Source organism: Brachyhypopomus gauderio, chromosome 5 (genome assembly GCF_052324685.1).
Source record: "Brachyhypopomus gauderio isolate BG-103 chromosome 5, BGAUD_0.2, whole genome shotgun sequence".
Lineage (NCBI taxonomy): Eukaryota > Metazoa > Chordata > Actinopteri > Gymnotiformes > Hypopomidae > Brachyhypopomus > Brachyhypopomus gauderio.
This window is the reverse complement of record NC_135215.1, coordinates 14,546,544-14,565,766: the sequence shown is the minus strand read 5'-3', so window position 1 is coordinate 14,565,766 and position 19,223 is coordinate 14,546,544. Positions and strand designations below refer to the sequence as shown.

Below are 19,223 nucleotides of genomic sequence, written 5' to 3'. Positions count from 1 at the left end.
TCCCTCCAACCCCCCTCCAACTTGTGACATTTTTTACACACACCCCCACCACACCCCCAAATGATTCCCTTGCAGCCTACAATTAAGGTTTATTGCCCTTTAAGGTAAAATGGTAAAATGAACAGTTATCAGGGACAACTTTGATCAAAATATTAACAGATTTATGTTTTATATATATATATGTAACATAAATCTGTTAATATTTTGTATGTGTATATATATATATATATATATATATATATATATATATATATATATATATATATATATATATATATATATAATACGCACACACAAACACACACATACACATTCAGCCTGGTACATTTATTTATTTATTTATACTGTATTTATTTATACTGTATATAAGTGTGTCCTGTTTGCTGCTTCTATCATGGTGCGGAAATGTGAGTGCTCATCTGCAAGCAGGTTTGATGGGCTATCAAATGGAACTCACAAATGGAAGAAAAGCCCAAAGACAATTTAATTTTAGGATGTAGATTTTATTTATTTATAGCAAGTGAAATAGGCATGCATGGCATTAGGTGACTTTTCATTAGACTAATGGGGACTTTATCAAAAGTAATGAGCTGTGAAACTCTGTCCAAAAGAGGAGTCCATGTCATCATTATTCAGTGGGAGAGAACACCCATGAGACGGCTTACCTGGCCCTGATCCAGAACCAGGACTCTGTTGCAGCTGAGGACAGTATTGAGGCGGTGGCACAGGGTGACTGGCACAGGATGACTAGGGTGGTGCAGGCTTGGAAAGAAGAGCGGATGGTCTCCTGCAGAAGATAATCGGTCTCTGCATCAATGGCAGCGTTTGCCTCATCGAGTGCACACTTCAGCTACATTCTGCCTCTCTTGCAATCAAGTTTATATCTGATCAAAGAGATGTAGGTTACAGATTACATTTTTGCTTTGCCATCATTTTAAAAACTTTTTTGGTGTTCCCACAGATCTCTAGCCAGCTTCCAGCTATGTGGTGGCAAAGGTTCACCACTCTGAAGGCAGTCAGTGGCAAAACAACATTCACCATGTGTGGCTTTTGTACAGGAGTACAGCTCGCAACTTTGATCAGCAAGTACACACAGCACATTAATCTATGCCTAATGTCACCCACCCACACAACATCCATGATTCAGATGTTCAATACAAGGCTTCTGGTGAAAAAACATTACAATTGGATATCTTTGGGCTATATTCAAAATGGTATACTACATACTGTGTACTGTACTCATTATACTGAATACTGTATACTGGTCCTCATAGTAGTATGCTGTACTGTACATAACAAAAGCAAACCATACTATGGGGTTATGTGAATGTATAATGCTCTGCCTATTTATTTTCTTACACCAAAGATTAGCTCTTCTTTTGAAGTCCTGAAATGTTGGAAACGAGGAGAAAAGGTGGAAAACAAATGCTGAAAGCTTTGATTTCCTTGACTGACATATGAGCTTAAGCAACATCCCATTCCTAATCCATAGGGTTCAGTATGACGTTGGTCCACCCTTTGCAGCTAGAACAGCTTCAACTCTTCTGGGAAAGTTGTCCACAAGGTTTAGGAGTGTGTTTGGGATTTTTTACCATTCTTCCAGACATGCATTTGTGAGGTCACATATCGATGTTGGATGAGATGTTGGTCTGGCTCTCAGTCTTCTCTATAATTCATCCAACAGGTGTTGAGGTCAGAACTCTGTGCAGGCCAGTCAAGTTCATCCACACCAGAATCTGCCATCCATGTTTTTATAGACCTTGCTTGGTGCACTGGTGCACAGTCATGTTGGAAGAGGATGGGGCTAGCTCCAACCTGTTTCCACAACGTTTGGAGCATGGAATTGTCCAAAATGTCTTGGTATGCTTAAGCATTCAGAGTTCCTTTCACTGGAACTAAGGGGCCAAGCCTAGTTCCTGAAAAACAACCCCACACCATAATCCCCCCTCCACCAAACTTTACACTTGGCACAATGCAGTCAGCCAAGTACCGTTCTCCTGGCAACCACCAAACCCAGATTCGTCCAGCAGATTGCCAGATGGAGAAGCGCGATTCATCACTCCACAGAACGCGCCTCCACTGCTCTAGAGTCCATGCTTTTCACCACTGCATCAGATGCTTTGCATTGCAGTTGGTGATGTACGGGTTGGATTCAGCTGCTCGACTATGGAAACCCATTCGACGAAGCTCTCTGCTCACTGTTCTTGAGCTAATCTGAAGGCTACATGAAGTTTGGATGTCTGTAGTGATTGACTTTGCAGAAAGTTGGCATCCTCTTCGCACTATGCTTCAGCATCCACTGACCCTACTCCGTCAGTTTATGTGGCTTACTACCTTGTGGCCGAGTTTTTGTCATTCCCAAACACTTCTATTTTCTTATAATACAGCTGATAGTTGACTGTGGAATATTTAGGAGCAAGGAAATTTCACGACTGGATTTGTTGCACAAGTGGCATCCTATCACAGAATACCATGCTGGAATTCACTGTGCTCCTGAGAGCAATGCATTCTCTCACAAATGTTTGTAAAAACATGCCTAGGTGCTTAATTTTTACACCTGTGGCCATGGAAGTGATTGGAACACCTGATTCCGATAATTTGGATGGGTGAGCGAATGCTTTTGGCAATATAGTGCATTTATATCAAAGTATATATATACTTTGAATATATATATATTCTCACTATCTCTCTGCATTTGCGTCTGCAATGTTTTTTGGATATGGATTGGATATTGAAAGTGATTGCGCTGCTTGGCGGTGTGCAGTGCATCTCCCGTACTGGAATATTTTGCGGATGTAGTACGTCATCCGGGGATGTTTCTTCGCGCACTGAGAAAATTCATCATGCTGTTTAAATAGGCAGCCTTCTAACCGACACCTATCCTCACAAGGCAGGTTGAAGCGGATTTTGAAATGAGGCGGAAAGCGTATTAGAAAATCCCGAGAAGGGAAACTTTTATTGATCACTCGACTGAAAACAACATCTCCGCTATTTACTCAGCGCGCGCGCAATCGCCTCTCTCTCCCCCAGAGTTTCTCACAGAGGGCAGTTTCATAAACATCTTATTCTCGCCCAGTGTATGCGAGCGGTGTTTATTTACCCCAGTTTCTAGCGTTACCTCGGCGTTTCTGAACGATGGAGTATTTCTTCCGTTTTTATCGCCTTTTTAATTCTCGCTTTAGATAAGCTGCTTATGCTAAGAAGTCTGTTAGCTAGCTGGCTATCCATAACAGTAGTTTGAGGCTTTAAACTCCGCTAGCATAAAGGCTAATACCTCGGTGTATAGAACAAAATTTTTTGTTTGTCACAAACTAACATTTAAGGCCATAAAGATTCTATGCGATTTTATATTAAGAAACATGTATGTTTAATGTTTCTTTAATAATGTATTTTGCATATTGAATTAGAATAATATACACTTGAAAATGACTTCTCCAGGAGCAAAAGTTTTGTGCTTGCGTTGACTCCTGAAATTGCCTTAGGGCGTACTCACACTAGGCACGCAGGGTTGCCAGGTCCTACAAAAATATCCCGCACAAAGTCAGTGTAAAACCCGCCCTTCAACAGCCTAAACCAGCCCAAAGCCCAAAGTTGTTGACGGGGGGGGGGTGGCGAGTGTGTAAAACGGAGACAAATTAAGTATTATATCGCGATCGATTCTTTGTGTTGACTTGTAACTCCCGCGGTGGCCCAACTCAAAAGTAGCCCAAAAAACCGCACCCCGCGACCCCAGAATTTTACCCGCGGCTGGATTTTCAAACAAGCCCAATTTGGCGTGAAAACCGCGAACCTGGCAACTCTGTAGGCACGGTTTGCTGGATCCGTGCTGGGGCCCGGTTATCCCCCCTCCCCACTCCCCCTCTGGCCTGCACTCACACTCGCTTCAGCAACCCGGCCCGAGCACGCTTACGTCATCACAACGCCGCTTTATTTGGAAAAAAAAGCGCGCTCGCACAACACTATAGAGCTCATGATTCTCTTTTTATTGTATTTTTGGAGTCGTTTTGGGAGTGCAGAAACACGGTGCAAGCACAGATTTATCGATCATTTAACACAACGATTGTCTGCTAATCGCTTTGCCGCTATGACTGTTTAACGTGAGCGTCGCATCACTGATGTCATGTTTGAGTTCCAGCGAAATGAACCAATCAGACGAGGCACCAAGCGGGCCCGGGCACGGATAGCGCTCACACTAGAAGCGAACCGTGCCCGAGTCCACATGAATCGTGCCCTGGCCCACCTCTTCAAAGCGGGCCCGAGCACGGTTAACTGATCCGGGCCCGGGCACGGTTGGAGCGCTCACACTAGCCAAACGAACCGTGCTTCGGCAGGCAACCGTGCCCGGGCCCGGATCGCAGAGCCTAGTGTGAGTACGCCCTTAGTGCCTGAGGAACCAATTCGATGCTGACTTAAAATTCGGCCAGTTTAAGGCATCTCCGTGTGTATGCTATGATGTAAAATTATGTTTATGTAGAGTATATGAGTTTTCACAGTCCACTACAGGTGTTCGGAATAGCTCAGACTCTTTCTGGGAGGGTGAGTATGCACAAACCAGTGGATGAATATTGGTACACAAGAACAGATGGGCTGGAGTCTGTACTTTGCTGTATCTGAGCAGGGTTTACATCACACACACACACACAGCCTTCCTCCCACTGAGAAGTTCTCACCATTCTCCAGCATATCTGAGGGTAATGCACATGAAACACAGGCTAATGGCTGGCTTTCATTGGTCCATTCACATGTTGTTTTAGGAGCAGGTCCACCTCATATACACAACTGGGTTCTTTAGCATTCCATAGACAAAAACAATTTATGACTAATATATGGGTTTCTCATTTATTACATTTTATTCATTTCTTTTTCTGTCAGTTTTGCCAGTTCCATCCCACTATGGACCAACCTGTACCTCCCCCTTTTTAAACTGTCTCATAATATCATAGGACATCTGAATATGTTTGCAATATAGCACTAACTGACCAGTGCTGCATACTAGACTTAATCAATGCCTGTGACTAGCATTGTTCTGAATCAACAGGAACATACCATACTTCTCAGCCAACAAGGATCATTAGCAAATCTCATGGAACTGAATTTGTGCAACTGATTTTATTTGCTTTCTGTGCTGTCCTCACTCACCATGTCTTTGATGTGTGTTTTCTCAAGGGCCTCCCAGACCTGTGCATCTGTGTACTGTCCCCAGGGGTCCAGGTTTTGTGTTGGTGGTTGTGAGAAACATTTTGTGTGCACTATTTTAGCTGTGAACATTTAGCTGTGCACTAGTGACTTATTCCAGCATGATGTGCGTGTGGGTGCCATAGCTCTGATGTGGACCGCACCTGACAGTGCTAATGAAGAGGACAGGCTCTTGGGGGATGACTGACAGCTTGCTTCTCAATTCTTCCAGGCCTATGTGAGCAATATCGACATTGTCGATAATGATGGATCGCCCACTGAGCTCCACCAGCCTGAACAGTGCTACCCCAAGTGAAGACTTTTCTGCATAAACCAGCCAGCAAAGTTCGTACTTATTTTCATCACAGCTGATGTTGCACAAGAAGAAATTAACAGGCGTTACATGAGCTGGTTTGGCTGACAATGCCCACCATCTCTGGGAGGATACTGAATGTGAGGTTCTTCATCACCAATGGGAGTTCAGACCAATAACACATCTCCACGTTTTGGAAGGTGATGCTGCCTCTCTGGCCATCCTGGCCATCCACATGACACACATGGGGGAGCTTTCAAACTTAAAATGGGTGAGCAGCGGTCCACAACGTGACTGCCACACAGACACACTCACCTTCATGTAATGATTTATCCTCTCCACTGATGTGAACCGGGCCTCTGTTTCAGACAGAAGCCTTACAGTAAAAAAAAAAATCCTGAAAGAGGCCTGTGAGCTGGACAAAAGGACAGGCTGTAATCACTAACAAACCCTAACATTGTTCTTCAAATGTCCACACTAATCAAAAAAGCGTTGTGGGCCAGTGCAATGTTGCTTGCACGCAATTAAACCCACTCATTCATATGTAAAACAAACAACAAGCATTAGTAAACACAATAGCAAGCAATCAGCTAAACGGCCAATCCCAATGAGCCAGCACAATAAGCTTTTATTGTGTATGCGTAGGTGCATGATGTGCCTACCTGCACGATGCTCATGAGGTTTAAATGAACTGCCAACCAGCGGATGCCAGCAAGGTCTGATATCTGAGGATGGACAGACAGACAGAGAGTCAGACAGACACACTCCACATAGGTAGTAGGATCTTTATTGCACTCTAGTACATATGGTTATTGTTTTTGTTTGTTTTTAACTGTAGTGAAGATGCACCGAGACTGCTATATACAGTATTTGTCAGATGAAATTTGTACCTGGCCAGAGTGGGCTTTGTCTAACCCCTTGCCCCCATAGGCAGGAACCAAGACCCATCTGACTCTATAATGTCTAGCAACATGGGCCATCAGCCAGGCCATTTTATGGCCATCAGGCTAGCATGACTCCCTGACCCTTTCCCCCTTCTTTTGCAAGGCTTCTTGGTGTCACAAATTCCAAAGGTTGGAATGCAAGAACCTTTAACCAGCCTGGTTATACTTTACAGAACCATGCCCTAAATACAGACAAACTTTATATATATGTATAAAAAAAGATTATTCCATGTTTAGGCTAAATAAATTGTTAATCCCCTTTAACTGTGTTTACTAGGCATCTTGCAGAAATCAGCTATATAAAATACATTAAGGTAAGTAGTTGTAACGTCAAGAAAATAAGAAAACAATTAAACTGATTATCCAATTGCTTCATGTTATGGTTTGATACTTGACTTTGATACTGTGACTTCAGCAAAAAGGAATTAAAATTGGAACTTTTCTTTGAACTAATCCAAAAGCCTCTTAATAAGTGGTTAAACAAATGGGAATAATTTTTGTTAGTCTGCTTAATTTCTTGTTAGTCCATGTTCGTTGGAAATAATTTTAATCACAACTGAAATCAGGACAAAATGTCTTGCTGTGTTGAGACGGAATTTTCATTGTGCAGCTAGTGGTGAATTTTTTTCTGAAGTATCACCAAATCCAGGATGGAGTCCTGCCTCTGAAAGACCTAGAAGGTCTAAGACTCTAACGAAGCCAACTTAAAAAAATACAACTCCATGGACCAAGAAGTTTGGTCCATTTGTCATCACTGGCCCACACATACTGTTATTCAAGCAATGCAAAGGAAATATACTCCCTCAGAGACCTGCAGATGGTTCAGTAAGGAGATGGTTCTCTTGCCTACCCTTGAGATGGTTTGACGAACAGACACGCTCCCATGCCATACAAATGGTGACCTGGTCTATCCCACTGAAATAATAAGAACAGGTATTTCCTTTTTCACATTATCGGTTGGTATAGGAACTTTGCTGTTTATACATAAAAATTTGATGAGTTAACTCCTTGCTCTCATATGCGATGCAACCTCCACAATCCTATAATTAGTTTTTCCTCTGGCTTCTCTTCATCTCATAAGCCTTCATGTTGTAGCCTAGCTTTATTAATATGCCTTAATAGATTACCTTAGTATTAATATTCCATATGCATATGGGTGTATGTGTGTGTGCATGTATATGGATGTCTGCATATGGGTTTTTGCATGTTTCGATGTGTGTGTTGTGGTTGAAATTCTGTAACCCTTAAATGGTAAGCACGATAAAAGTCAGAAGCAGTTGGGTAAGATAATAGAGTAAAATAAATGTATTAAGCAAGTATGGATTAATGAAGCAAGTATGGATTAGTTCCAGAGACCCCTGTTACAAACACACAAGGCATCTGCCACAGAGAACCAATTCCCCCCTGGGAATTCTCATCTTTTATACTTTAGTTCATAAGCACCTAAGGTGTTCACGAGGTGAACATGAGGTGATTAAAGCATATGATTGGATGAACATAACATAAATCACACATGATTTGACAAATGTATATTGGCTTCTCCCCTCGCATGCCCCATCCACGCTTGGCAGTCTTGTGATGGTCTGAGAGCCGACGTGGCCACTTCTATGTTGAGACTAGGAGACCAGCTGGTGTTTCCAGTATGGATAAGAGTGAGGTCACCCTAGGAACATTAGGCACTCAGAGTGGGCCGATGACGTGGCAGAGGAAAGACAGTATTCCTCTGAGGCCTACTGAGCCACACCAGACACTGAATGGCTTCAGTGTCCTACTTACATGATTAACACATAGGTAAAAAGCTCTAGCTTGTACATCTATCACGTGACTAATATGATTAACATATACAATACAGCATAGAAAGAAAGGAAATATTGAAATTTCCACCACATTTCCCTGCTTTTTGTCCTTTATGGACAAATTATATCAACTACCGATCACTCCCTTTCGGGCTTTCAATTGTAACGTCACTTACAGGAAGTCTATGCATGGTCAATCACATCATCACATAATGTTTTGGAGGATTAGTTAACTGAATCAACATCAGAGAATTTAAATTAATCAACATCAGATGGCAGATTGGCAACCTTGACATCTGTCATCATCGTGAGGTCCTTAGGTTTAAGCGCAGTGCCTGCAGCCTGCAAGACACAACTTAGAAGAGACAGCAGGAAGAATACACAGAATAAAATCAGCAATAATCAACATAATTCTAAAATGTCACAGACATGAGACATGTTACAAACATGATAGTTGTCATGCTTGAATGAGACTCTCATGTCTGTGTCTGTCTGTCCTATTTATATTTTGTAATAAATTAATCATTTAACCACGTCTGAGTCCTCATCCATTTTCAGAAAATTTCCACGACAATTTGGTGTCACGAACAGGCAATATCGATCCTGCACAACAAGCTGTTTTAAGACTCTCCTCCTCTGCCTCATGCATGTGTTTGACACCACGCCCCTGGGACGCATCCTCACTTCTCTGTCTCTCCCCCTCAACTTGGTCGTAGTGGACGTGCAGCTGGTCATACAGGTGGAGATGCTGCTCCAGAACCTCACGTTGGTGCTCTTCTGTCTGGCCGTAGTGAGCGCCGTTTTCCCCTGGTTCCTGATTTCCATCCTGCTGCTCGCCGCAGTTCTCTCCATTGTCAATCGCATCTCCAGGTCAGGCTTTTACCATGGGACACTTACAACAGGCAGCTTAAACTGCCTGCTATACATCTACAATGCAAAAACTTCCCCTGATCAGAACAGGTTTAGCTAAAACCACTTGCCCTAAGGAACACTTAAACCAAAAAATAACTCAAAATAATTTCAGAATAAAAATCAAATAATTGTGAAATGCAATGTTACATGCAATACGTTAAGTAAATAAGAACTCCCCTTGTTGATCCGCGCATAAATACGCTACAGATTATATTGTCGATTTACGTTTCTATGCATAAATAAGAGCTAGACTTTCATTTAGTTTAATTATCCATTACAGCAAACGGCACGCCATTATCTATGTCCAAAGCTACTGTACACTGGCTCAAGAGTGTTAATTATTTTAAATAAAATACACACTGGCTATACTGAAGTTCACCTCTGACCACATGACTTCACAGTATTACAGCAGTATTATGTCTAACTATCTAGTTAGGACAAAACTAGAGTGCTCAATGAACTAAGTTATAATCACTGCAACTCTCGAATATCCTCTGTAGTGTCTTTATGCGTGTGCAAATGAGGGGAGTCGGATTCTGCCAGGGAGTCACCTGGCAGAACACATGTTGGTTTGAAAAAATGTATCTGTTGTGCTTGCTGCTTACCTGTGCTAAATGAACATGAGCACTTTCTTTACAATTTGACCTACCACCTAATTAACCTGATTGATGCTTAGCGCTGTTGTCTCACAGCAAGGTGGTTTGGGTTCGATTCTCAGTCCGGTCCACTCTGGAGTTTGCATGTTCTCCCTGTGACTGTGTGGGTTTTCTCTGGGTACTCCAGTTTCCCCCCACAGTCCAAAGACATGCGTGTTAGGTTGATTGTGCAGTCTAAATTGCCCGTACGAGTGTGTGTATGTGTGTGTGTGTGTATGCTGGCAATGTGGTGGACTGGCGACCTGCCCATGGTGTACCCTGTTTTCACCCTACGATGCTGGGATTGGTTCCAGCACCCCGTGACCCTGGCTGGCGGGATTAAGCAGTGAAGAGAAGGGATGGTTTTCCTAATTTTCCTGATCACCAGCCACGTGGTACTAAACTCAGAGAACATTCTTTGTAGATATACACTACCGTTCAAAAGTTTGGGGTCACCTAGACAATTTTGTGTTTTGCCCTGAAATCTCATACTTTTATTTATTAAATGAGTTGCAAAATGAATAGAAATATAGTCCAGACATTGACAAGGTAGAAATTATGTTTTTCTTTTTTTATTTGAAATAATTTTCTACTTTAAACTTTGCTTTCGTCAAAGAATGCTCCCTTAGCAGCAATTACAGCATTGCAGACCTTTGGCATTCTAGCTGTTAATTTGCTGAGGTAATCTGGAGAAATTTCACCCCATGCTTCCAGAAGCCGCTCCCACAAGTTTGATTGGGTTGATGGGCACTTTTTTCGTACCCTACCGTCAAGATGCTCCCACAACAGCTCAATGGGGTTGAGATCTGGTGACTGCGCTGGCCACTCCATTACCGATAAAACACCAGCTGCCTGCTTCTTCTCTAAATAGTTTGTGCATAATTTGGAGGTGTGCTTTGGGTCATTGTCCTGTTGCAGGATGAAATTGGTTCCAATCAAGCGCTGTCCACAGGGTATGGCATGGTGTTGCAAAATGGAGTGATAGCCTTCCTTATTCAAAATCCCTTTTACCTTGTACAAATCTCCCACTTTACCAGCACCAAAGCAACCCCAGACCATCACATTACCTCCACCATGTTTGACAGATGGTGTCAGGCACTCATCCAGCATCTTTTCAGTTGTTCTGCATCTCACAAATGTCTGTCTGTGTGATCCAAACACCTCAAACTTTGATTTGTCTGTCCATAACACTTTTTTCCAATCTTCCTCTGTCCAATGTCTGTGTTCTTTTGCCCATATTAATCTTTTTCTTTTATTAGCCAGTCTCAGATATGGCTTTTTCTTTGCCACTCTGCCCTGAAGGCCAGCATCCCGGAGTCGCCTCTTCACTGTAGATGTTGACACTGGCGTTTTGCGGGTACTATTTAATGAAGCTGCCAGTTGAGGACCTGTGAGGCGTCGATTTCTCAAACCTGAGACTGTAATGTACTTGTCTTCTTGCTCAGTTGTGCAGCGGGGCCTTCCACTTCTCCTTCTACTCTGGTTAGAGCCTGTCTGTGCTCTCCTCTGAAGGGAGTAGTACACACCATTGTAGGAAATCTTCAGTTTCTTGGCAGTGTCTTGCATGGAATAGCCTTCATTTCTCAGAACAAGAATAGACTGTCGAGTTTCAATTGAAAGTTGTCTTTTTCTGGCCATTTTGTGAGTTTAATCAAACCAACAATTGTAATGCTCCAGATTCTCAACTAGCTTAAAGGAAGGTCAGTTTTATAGCTTCTCTAATCAGCAAAACTGTTTTCAGCTGTGCTAACCTACTTGCACAAGGGTTTTCTAAATATCCAATAGCCTCCTTACACAGTTAGCAAACACAATGTACCATTAGAACACTGGAGTGATGGTTGTTGGAAATGGGTCTCCATACATCTATGTAGATATTGCATTAAAAACCAGATGTTTACAGCTAGAATAGTCATTTACCACATTAATAATGTATAGAGTGTATTTTTGATGCATTTAATGTTAGCTAAATTGAAAAAAAAACTGCCTTTCTTTAGTGACCTCAAACTTTTGAACGGTAGTGTATTTTAGAAGGATCTCTTGCCTGCAGGATCTCTTTCTCATTTTCTATCTTTTCTTAAGCTCATTCTTTTAATAAGAAACTGGTGATTCATAACTGCACTGTTAGTCATAGTCTGTTTCTATTTGATTTCTGTGACTAATACTAAAATTCACTCCATAATTAGCCAGTGGAAGTCTGTCTGATGCTGGTGCAGGGCCAGACTGCTGGGGATTAGCAGCGGCGGCTGACGCTCCTTAGAAGAGGCCCTGTGGATCAGGGTGGAGGTGTCAGAATGACTTTGGCTCAATCCCCACTCTGCAGCGTGCTTCATGGACCCTGTGGACCTGGATCTGCTAAGCCACTCCTCTGTCACAGGGAGGGTGGTTTAGTAAGACCTAGAGGCAGAAGGCTTTGATCAGACTTCATGCATTGCTTAACCAGGAATATTGTGACTTCTTTGACTTTATGATGATGTATTGTTTTGTCGTTGCTTTATTTTCTTGATGAAACACTTCTGTGCCAACAAAGGGTTCTTATTCGTGAGCTGAAAAGGCAGGAGAACTTCAGCCAATCTCCTTTCACCTCTCACCTCACAAGCAGCCTGCAAGGCCTGTCCACCATCCATGCTTACGGCAGGGGGGCAGACTTCCTTCAAAGGTGAGCCTGCACAACCTCTGACATCTAGAAGGATTCTTGGAGCACCCAATAACAGCTGTAATTCAGTTAAGCTGTATTTAGACAACAAATCACATCTGTTTGTGTTTTTCCCTGATTTTTTCTTGTCATAATGACATAATTGCACCTATTTTGACTACCATGTGACTAGCAAATAGTGACAAGCTGATAGTGAATACAGCTAAAGTATAGCACAAGTCCCCAATTCTTGTCCTTGCATAACCCTGCAATGCACATTTAAGCACATTCCCTGCTAAAACACCCACTTTAAACTCATGAAAGCCTTATTAAGGAGCTGATGAGTTGTGTCAGGTCTCTTGGGAGAAGGGAAAACACTAATGTGAAATGCAAGGTACTCTGCAGCAATCTCTTGGAAACATTAATGTAGCAATTTTTAGCATTTGAATAAATGATCAATTACGATCAATATGATTTATTGGGGCACCACCTTGATTAACAGGGAATTGATTAACTTTAATTTGTTAGTAATTAATAATTCAATCTGATCTCATGAAAGTCACCAGTTTGATAATGTAGTTACTCATATAGCAAATATTGGAATATCACTCTTGACTAGGGTGACCAAACGTCCGTATTTCCCGGGACAAGTCCGCTCGACTACTTACGGTCGCCCATCCCCCCCCCCCCCCCCCCCCCCCCCACCCCCCGCTCAACAACCTACACACAGTGTCCTGGTTTTCCCAAACAAAAATATGGTCACCCTACTCTTGACACCCAAATGTTTATTGGAATAAAAAGTGATAGAAAACTTAAATATCATTGACTAAGATTCTACTCATGACCAGAAGTATTCGGTTTTCTAAAATACCCACAGTAAAAGCAACTAATACTAATTAACATAAGATATTAAGATATTCGTAATTGCTTCGAAGTGACTTCTAACAAGAAAGATTAAAAAAAGAAATAAAATGAAAGCAAGAATAGTAAACTGAAAGAAAAAGAAAAAATGTTTCAGTTATCTGTGAGGATGGTTCATCAGGCTTTGATTTATCAAACTAAACTGCAATCAACAAAGGAAACTTATTAACCAAATGTATTCATGGTAGGGAATATTAATAAAGGTAGGCTATAACATGAAGGCATGAGATGAAGAGTGGCCTTTGTGAAGTAGAGGAAGAACTAATTATCACATTTTGGAATGCTACGTTGAATATGAAAGTAACGAGTTAAATTATCTAATTTTAATGTATAAACAGCAGGGTTTCTATTGACACCAGCTGGTAACATGAAAAGGGAAATCCCTCGTTGGGCTAGATCATGGAGGAACCAGAGGTACACAATACATACAAACCCACTCTAGCTGAGAGCCATGGCACTGGACAGATTAATGGATTTAGCCGGCAGGCAATATCAATTATAGTGCAAAAAAACTAGGAAAGACAGGACAGATGAAAGGGAGAAGGCTAGCCAATTAGTAGAGGCGATGGCAGTGCATGATGATGCTGTAGTAAACAGCAGGGGAGGTCAGGACACATGACTTCTGAGGATGGATTTCTCCTAAACTAGGGAATATAAACTTTGGTTTAAAGCTCTATTGACCCTACTGTGACATAGCTGAAGAGTAAATATTGTATTGGTGTCCCAGACTGCATTTCATGGGAGAAAGGGATTAAATTTGACGCACCTCGGAACTGCAGATACTGACAGATCATCCCGGGATTTACAGATTGACTGACACTCAGTCTGGCACGCAGTGAAAATCACCATTCAACTGGAAGTACACATGTTAAAAATGAACATGCTATGCTGCCTGTGGCGAGGAGGAAGAGGAGGATTTTGATGATCAAGGCCACAGGTCCTCCTGCCGCCTTGATGCAACTGCTGTAGACATTTTCAGGCAATGGTGCCCGAGCACTTCTCCTCAGTCTGCATGAGCTGGTCATGAGCTGTGGAGACGAGGAAAACAAAACAAACAAACCAGAGACGTGAGTCATGCCCTAATAGAAGTTCTTCTGAATGCACTACCCTCAGACGACCCGGACTTCACCTCCTCTGCTGTTCTGAGCTGGCCACCTGCCTGGTGGTGCTGAGTCCAGGTCACGGAGTGGAGACCTCTCTTCATCTCCCCCCTGCAGGTTCCTCAAGCTTCTTCGCACCAGAATCTGCCAGAGAGAGATGAGAAGGGACAGAGATGGCTAAACACCAAGGCATGAATAGCCGCAGCCCGAAGGTCATTAAACACAGTTGTTGACAAGGTTTTCCACTACGCAAGTAGATCGATGTACTCGTAAATTATAGAAGCAGGGTTTGAATTAACTTTTTGAAAAACATTTGTTTCGTTTGCTTGTTATTCAAGAGTTAACAGCCAGTAGGTGAACCTGATGTATAAACCTCATTCCTCTATTTAGAAATAAAATGGCTTTGCAGTGAAAAAATCTTGAGTGCCTGTGTAACATCATCTGACTCTCCAGTTTTCGCTGTATGCAGAACTGCACCAAAATGTTTCCTTAAACACAGATTATGACTTCCTGGAGTATGTGGCACTTAGTGGGAGTGATTCTGTTTTAATATCTCCAATTGGTTCCAAAAAATTTTTATGAGAGCAAACTCAACTGCCCTTAATTATTGATCAAGCAAGAAAGCATGATCATGGTGACTCAACGGTTCATTTGAATTTAAATTTAGCAAAATGAAGGCACTGTTACTGCTGTACATGTGGAACCTTTATCAGGGGAGCTGAAGGGAAAGAAAACACATGAGGAAACACTTGCCTGTGCTGGCTGCATTGATGTATATTGTTGATGATGCCTCATTTGTCGTGTTGTGCTCTGGTTCTGAAAAACACCAGTATCTAACCAATGTGTTCACGCCCCACCAGTTAAGCTATTTTGTTGCCCTTAGTGTCTATGAGTGAACCCTGTGGTTCACAGGTAATGACATCACGGGTCTACGTGGGTAGTGGCAGCAATTGCCGGAATCTCTGACTCTCTGAGGATTTTTGTTCATCAACTCATGCCACAGTAACAGCACACATGTTAAGGAGATCTTGGTTCTGTGAAGGAGCCATGCATGTTAGTGCATATGAACCTACTGAGGGCAGGCCAGTGCTATCCTACCCTGAATTACTTGACCAGGTTCATATAAGCCCTCCATGGTTTATATTAAGAGAGTACAGAGAGAGAGAGAGTCCCCTCTCCTCCATGCTGCCCTGAGAGATGCTGGACATGTCGGCAGCCAGTGTCCCATTAATTAGCACGCTCAGCATGTCCAGTATGGTGGTGAACAGCTCACTGACCACATCAGACATAGACACAAGTAAGAGAGTGGGAGACTAGCCTAGACCCAAAGTACAGGATCCTATACCATGTTACTGACATTCATCAGTTAGCCACTCAAATTAGTAACAGATAGATGATAACAGAGCCATTTTATGTTTTAGGGGGAAATATGCACCAATGTATATGAATCAGTGGGGAACCGTCAGGGCCTCTCTCAGAGGGCCTTAAATATTCTTAAAACATAAATATTTATAATATAATTTATACAATTTTATTTTATCTACTTACAGTTTGACAATCAACATCTAAACAATTACAAAAATAAGTTAAGTGGAAGCCTGTGAGTCTGTGTCTCCCCCAGTGACTGTATATATAATGGACGGTACATCACCGTTGACTCCCATTGTGAACTTTTGAAGCCACCAAGATGGCCGCACGGACACTGCCATCTTGGATGCGCTTGTGCAGTAGATGAAAATTGGAGCCAGAGCATGTGCATTAGAACTGGTAGGCAGGACAGTATCTCTGCCAGAGACCGTATCTCCGCCCCAACATTCGTTAGGATACGCCCACCAGTATAGACACTTTTGACGTTTTACAAAATAAACAAAGGTAAAAGGGTTTAATACTGCTGTCGAGAGTTTTGCTGTTGAGTGCGTTCACGTTTGAGCGTCTTGTATTAGATGTCAACCAACGCAGCTATTAACTGTCAATCACCTTATCGCCACATCCCTTTAAATAACACTTAATAACTTCTATAAAATTTGTTTATCGTAGAGAAAAACACTGGGAGAGATACTAACACAATGGGGTGTTATAGAATTGACAAAATATAATTGCTCAAAAAACTTATTTTACGTGTAATAAAAATTCTAAGTTTCTCGTCCGGCCCGTTCACTTACATGGGAATCAGGGATCAGGGCTAGATGCTAGCGGATCAGGGCTAGATGCTAGGGCAAATGCTCAAATCTTCCACAACCTCCGACTCTGGTGGACGGACGTGTACTCCCAGCCGAGAGCTTGATGTTTCGAACGCGGACAGCAACTGTTCCACTGAAACCGGCTGGGAACAGTAACAGTACCGGGAACAGTAACAGGGAACAGCACCAACTTTTAGTCGCGAGCTTCCTACTATGTAGTCTGCAGCAGTGAAATGCTGGCTACACACAAAGATGCTCCGTATCACAAAGTTTTCCCCTTCATCTCTCCTAATTGCACAAATCCATTTTTTTTTTGCTCGTCGTCAGCCTGAAAACCATGGAAACTGAGATACGGCTGTTTTTACTTCGAGATCGAGCACCCTGGTGCACTGCAAGCTCTTGTTATTGGACTCTGCCATTGTTTAATGTGTAACGGAAGTAACTTTACCCTGCGACGAGAGCTTCAGGAAGAAAAAATGCGGAAGTGTGAAAAGGGCCTATCAGGACTGTGATGCTCGCTGTTCGTTTACAGAGGGCCTGACAGTTGTAATTCAGCGCAATACCAGTTTCAAATGACAGCCAAATTGACCAATCATATCTTCCTTCGGGCGGGCTTAACTGTATGATAATTCCCGCCCGCTGTGGAGATGCTAGCTGTTGTTAGCGTACCACCGCTAGCTAGTTTCGAATTCATTCCTTTGATACACTCGTGCACGTTGTTTACATATTCCACTTCCGAGGAACATGGAGCTGTGAACCTTATTTTGTTGGAACCTTATTTTGCTTAAGAAGTTATCTAGTACAGATATTATTGTTTATTGCGTTTCTAAAGATGTACTGTTGTCTCGATTTATTTTTCTTTATTGCAGTTAATTAGGAGAGGAAACAATTTAGGAGGGGGTGGGGGGGGGGGGTGGGAGCGGGCCCAGGTTTAATGGTCATGGTTCGCTTCTGATATGAATACTGCACTGTATATTTTCTCTACCACTGTAACTATTTGGAGACCGTAGAGGTGGTTATGGACCATCCTAGTGTTTCATAAACAGTGGGTTCTCACTTGATGGACTGCATGTTGACGGTACCACTGCTGATGATCTCAAGAAGAAGAACAGCCCACTCAGTGGTCTGCTGTGTGCTTCGCTGCACCATGTCAAACATCCCACCTACCTAGATCATGTGACAGGAGGTGAGTGACCAAAATAGAGCAAACCATGTGAATGAAGAGAAAGGTTAGTCAGGGTCCATACCAAATTGAGCTGAAGCTTCAGAGCCTCATACATCATCTGCTTGGCCTTGCAGTTGTCCATGGTCCTCACGCCAGTTAGTGACAATCTGCACCCAATGATCAAATGCAACATGTCTCATCTCACACCACTCCCACATGTCTATCTGCTGGCACTGTTACGCAGACTCATCAGAAATGGCACCAAAGATCCGCAAGCCTTGGAAAGTGATGAGCCCCCACGGTTTTTAAATAGAACGGAGAGGGGACAAGTTCAGATTTGTGTGGCAGATGTCGGAAAGCAATTGAAAATATTGAGGAATAAATAGATTTTCCACATAAGTCATCAGTCTGTGACTAACCCTTTCTGGTCAAGAAACTGAGATGGGGCATGTGTGCTGGGAATGGGTGGAGAATCAGTATTTGAGGAATGACTGAAATTATCCATCTTGCAAGATTCCTGTACCTTTGTGCTTTGGCTGTAGAGGGAAGTGAGGAGACCCTCTCTCTGCTCATCATGACTCTTTAGGCCCGTCTGGACCACAGACAGGAACGCCTGCTGGCTCAGCCTGGGACTGGCACAAATGCTGCTGGGACATACTGCAGCACACACCCCAACAGAGCAAAGATGGAACCAACCTTCAGGACGTGCCCCTGCACGGAGGTGGGCAGCTTGGCGATCAGAGGGGCCACAAGTCACACGCCTGAGCGCTCCAACGAGCTGCGTGCAAGCACATGACACTGCACACCAGCTGGACACAACACTCCCAACACCAGCAGGGAATAGCTGATTCATGTTAGAACCTCCACGACACTGAGCGATGAGGTGCGTTCGCTGTACTCTCTTAATATAAAGAAAGGTCACCAGAAAGGCGCAGCAGCACCGATAAAGATTCATCAACACTGTCAAATGGAAACTCAGTGAGGCAGAGGTGGTTGGGGTTTCTGCTAAGTCCTGATTGGGGTCACTCACCTGAGCACTGGTTTGAGCTTGCTGGCATTGTTGCTATTGGAAACGGAGCTGCCGGAGACAGTGGCTCCATTCCAAGAAGGGTTACTGGAGTTCATCTCAGCAGACTTCTGGAAAACCTTGATGGTTGCCTTGGCAATGTTCTCCAGCAGGGAATACAACTCCTGTAGAGATCAGTGTACAGCAATCAACATCTCACCTATTAACAATTGACCAAAATCATACAGTGTCCTGCCAGAAAAGTGAGTGTGCACTTCTTTCTAGTGAACTGAATAAGTGTGAACTTACATTAGAAGTGACTTACATTATTTGAGCTTTGCTTGATCATAAGCTGAAGCTCAAGAGAAGACTGCCTCATGGTCCACTGATCCATGTTCTGTATGAAAGAAACCACACACTGCATAAAATGCCTGCACGTGTGTA

General features: G+C 42.9%; 2 protein-coding genes and 1 pseudogene across 6 annotated transcripts; 1 reads left to right on the top strand and 2 right to left on the bottom strand.

Annotated features, from left to right (window-relative positions):
* Positions 1-354: 354 nt before the first annotated feature.
* Positions 355-6,480, bottom strand: LOC143513857 (ATP-binding cassette sub-family C member 5-like; annotated as a pseudogene).
* On the top strand, positions 4,381-14,778 carry LOC143514566 (ATP-binding cassette sub-family C member 5-like). 5 transcript variants are annotated; one of them, XM_077005899.1, is made up of 4 exons: positions 4,381-5,688; positions 6,710-9,098; positions 12,303-12,431; positions 14,442-14,778. In XM_077005899.1, exons 2-4 carry the CDS (start codon positions 8,872-8,874, stop codon positions 14,587-14,589), a joined length of 504 nt encoding a protein of 167 aa, XP_076862014.1. In that variant the 5' UTR covers positions 4,381-5,688; positions 6,710-8,871; the 3' UTR covers positions 14,590-14,778. The 5 variants fall into 5 exon arrangements, with proteins under 5 accessions (XP_076862014.1, XP_076862013.1, XP_076862012.1 ...); XM_077005898.1 differs by having other exon boundaries at positions 6,134-9,098; XM_077005897.1 differs by having other exon boundaries at positions 4,381-9,098.
* LOC143514567 (mediator of RNA polymerase II transcription subunit 12-like) lies at positions 14,458-19,181 on the bottom strand. Its single transcript, XM_077005902.1, has 3 exons — positions 19,105-19,181; positions 18,804-18,964; positions 14,458-14,572 (listed from the first exon to the last, which is right to left on the bottom strand). Exons 1-3 carry the CDS (start codon positions 19,171-19,173, stop codon positions 14,551-14,553), a joined length of 252 nt encoding a protein of 83 aa, XP_076862017.1. The 5' UTR covers positions 19,174-19,181; the 3' UTR covers positions 14,458-14,550.
* Positions 19,182-19,223: the final 42 nt, after the last annotated feature.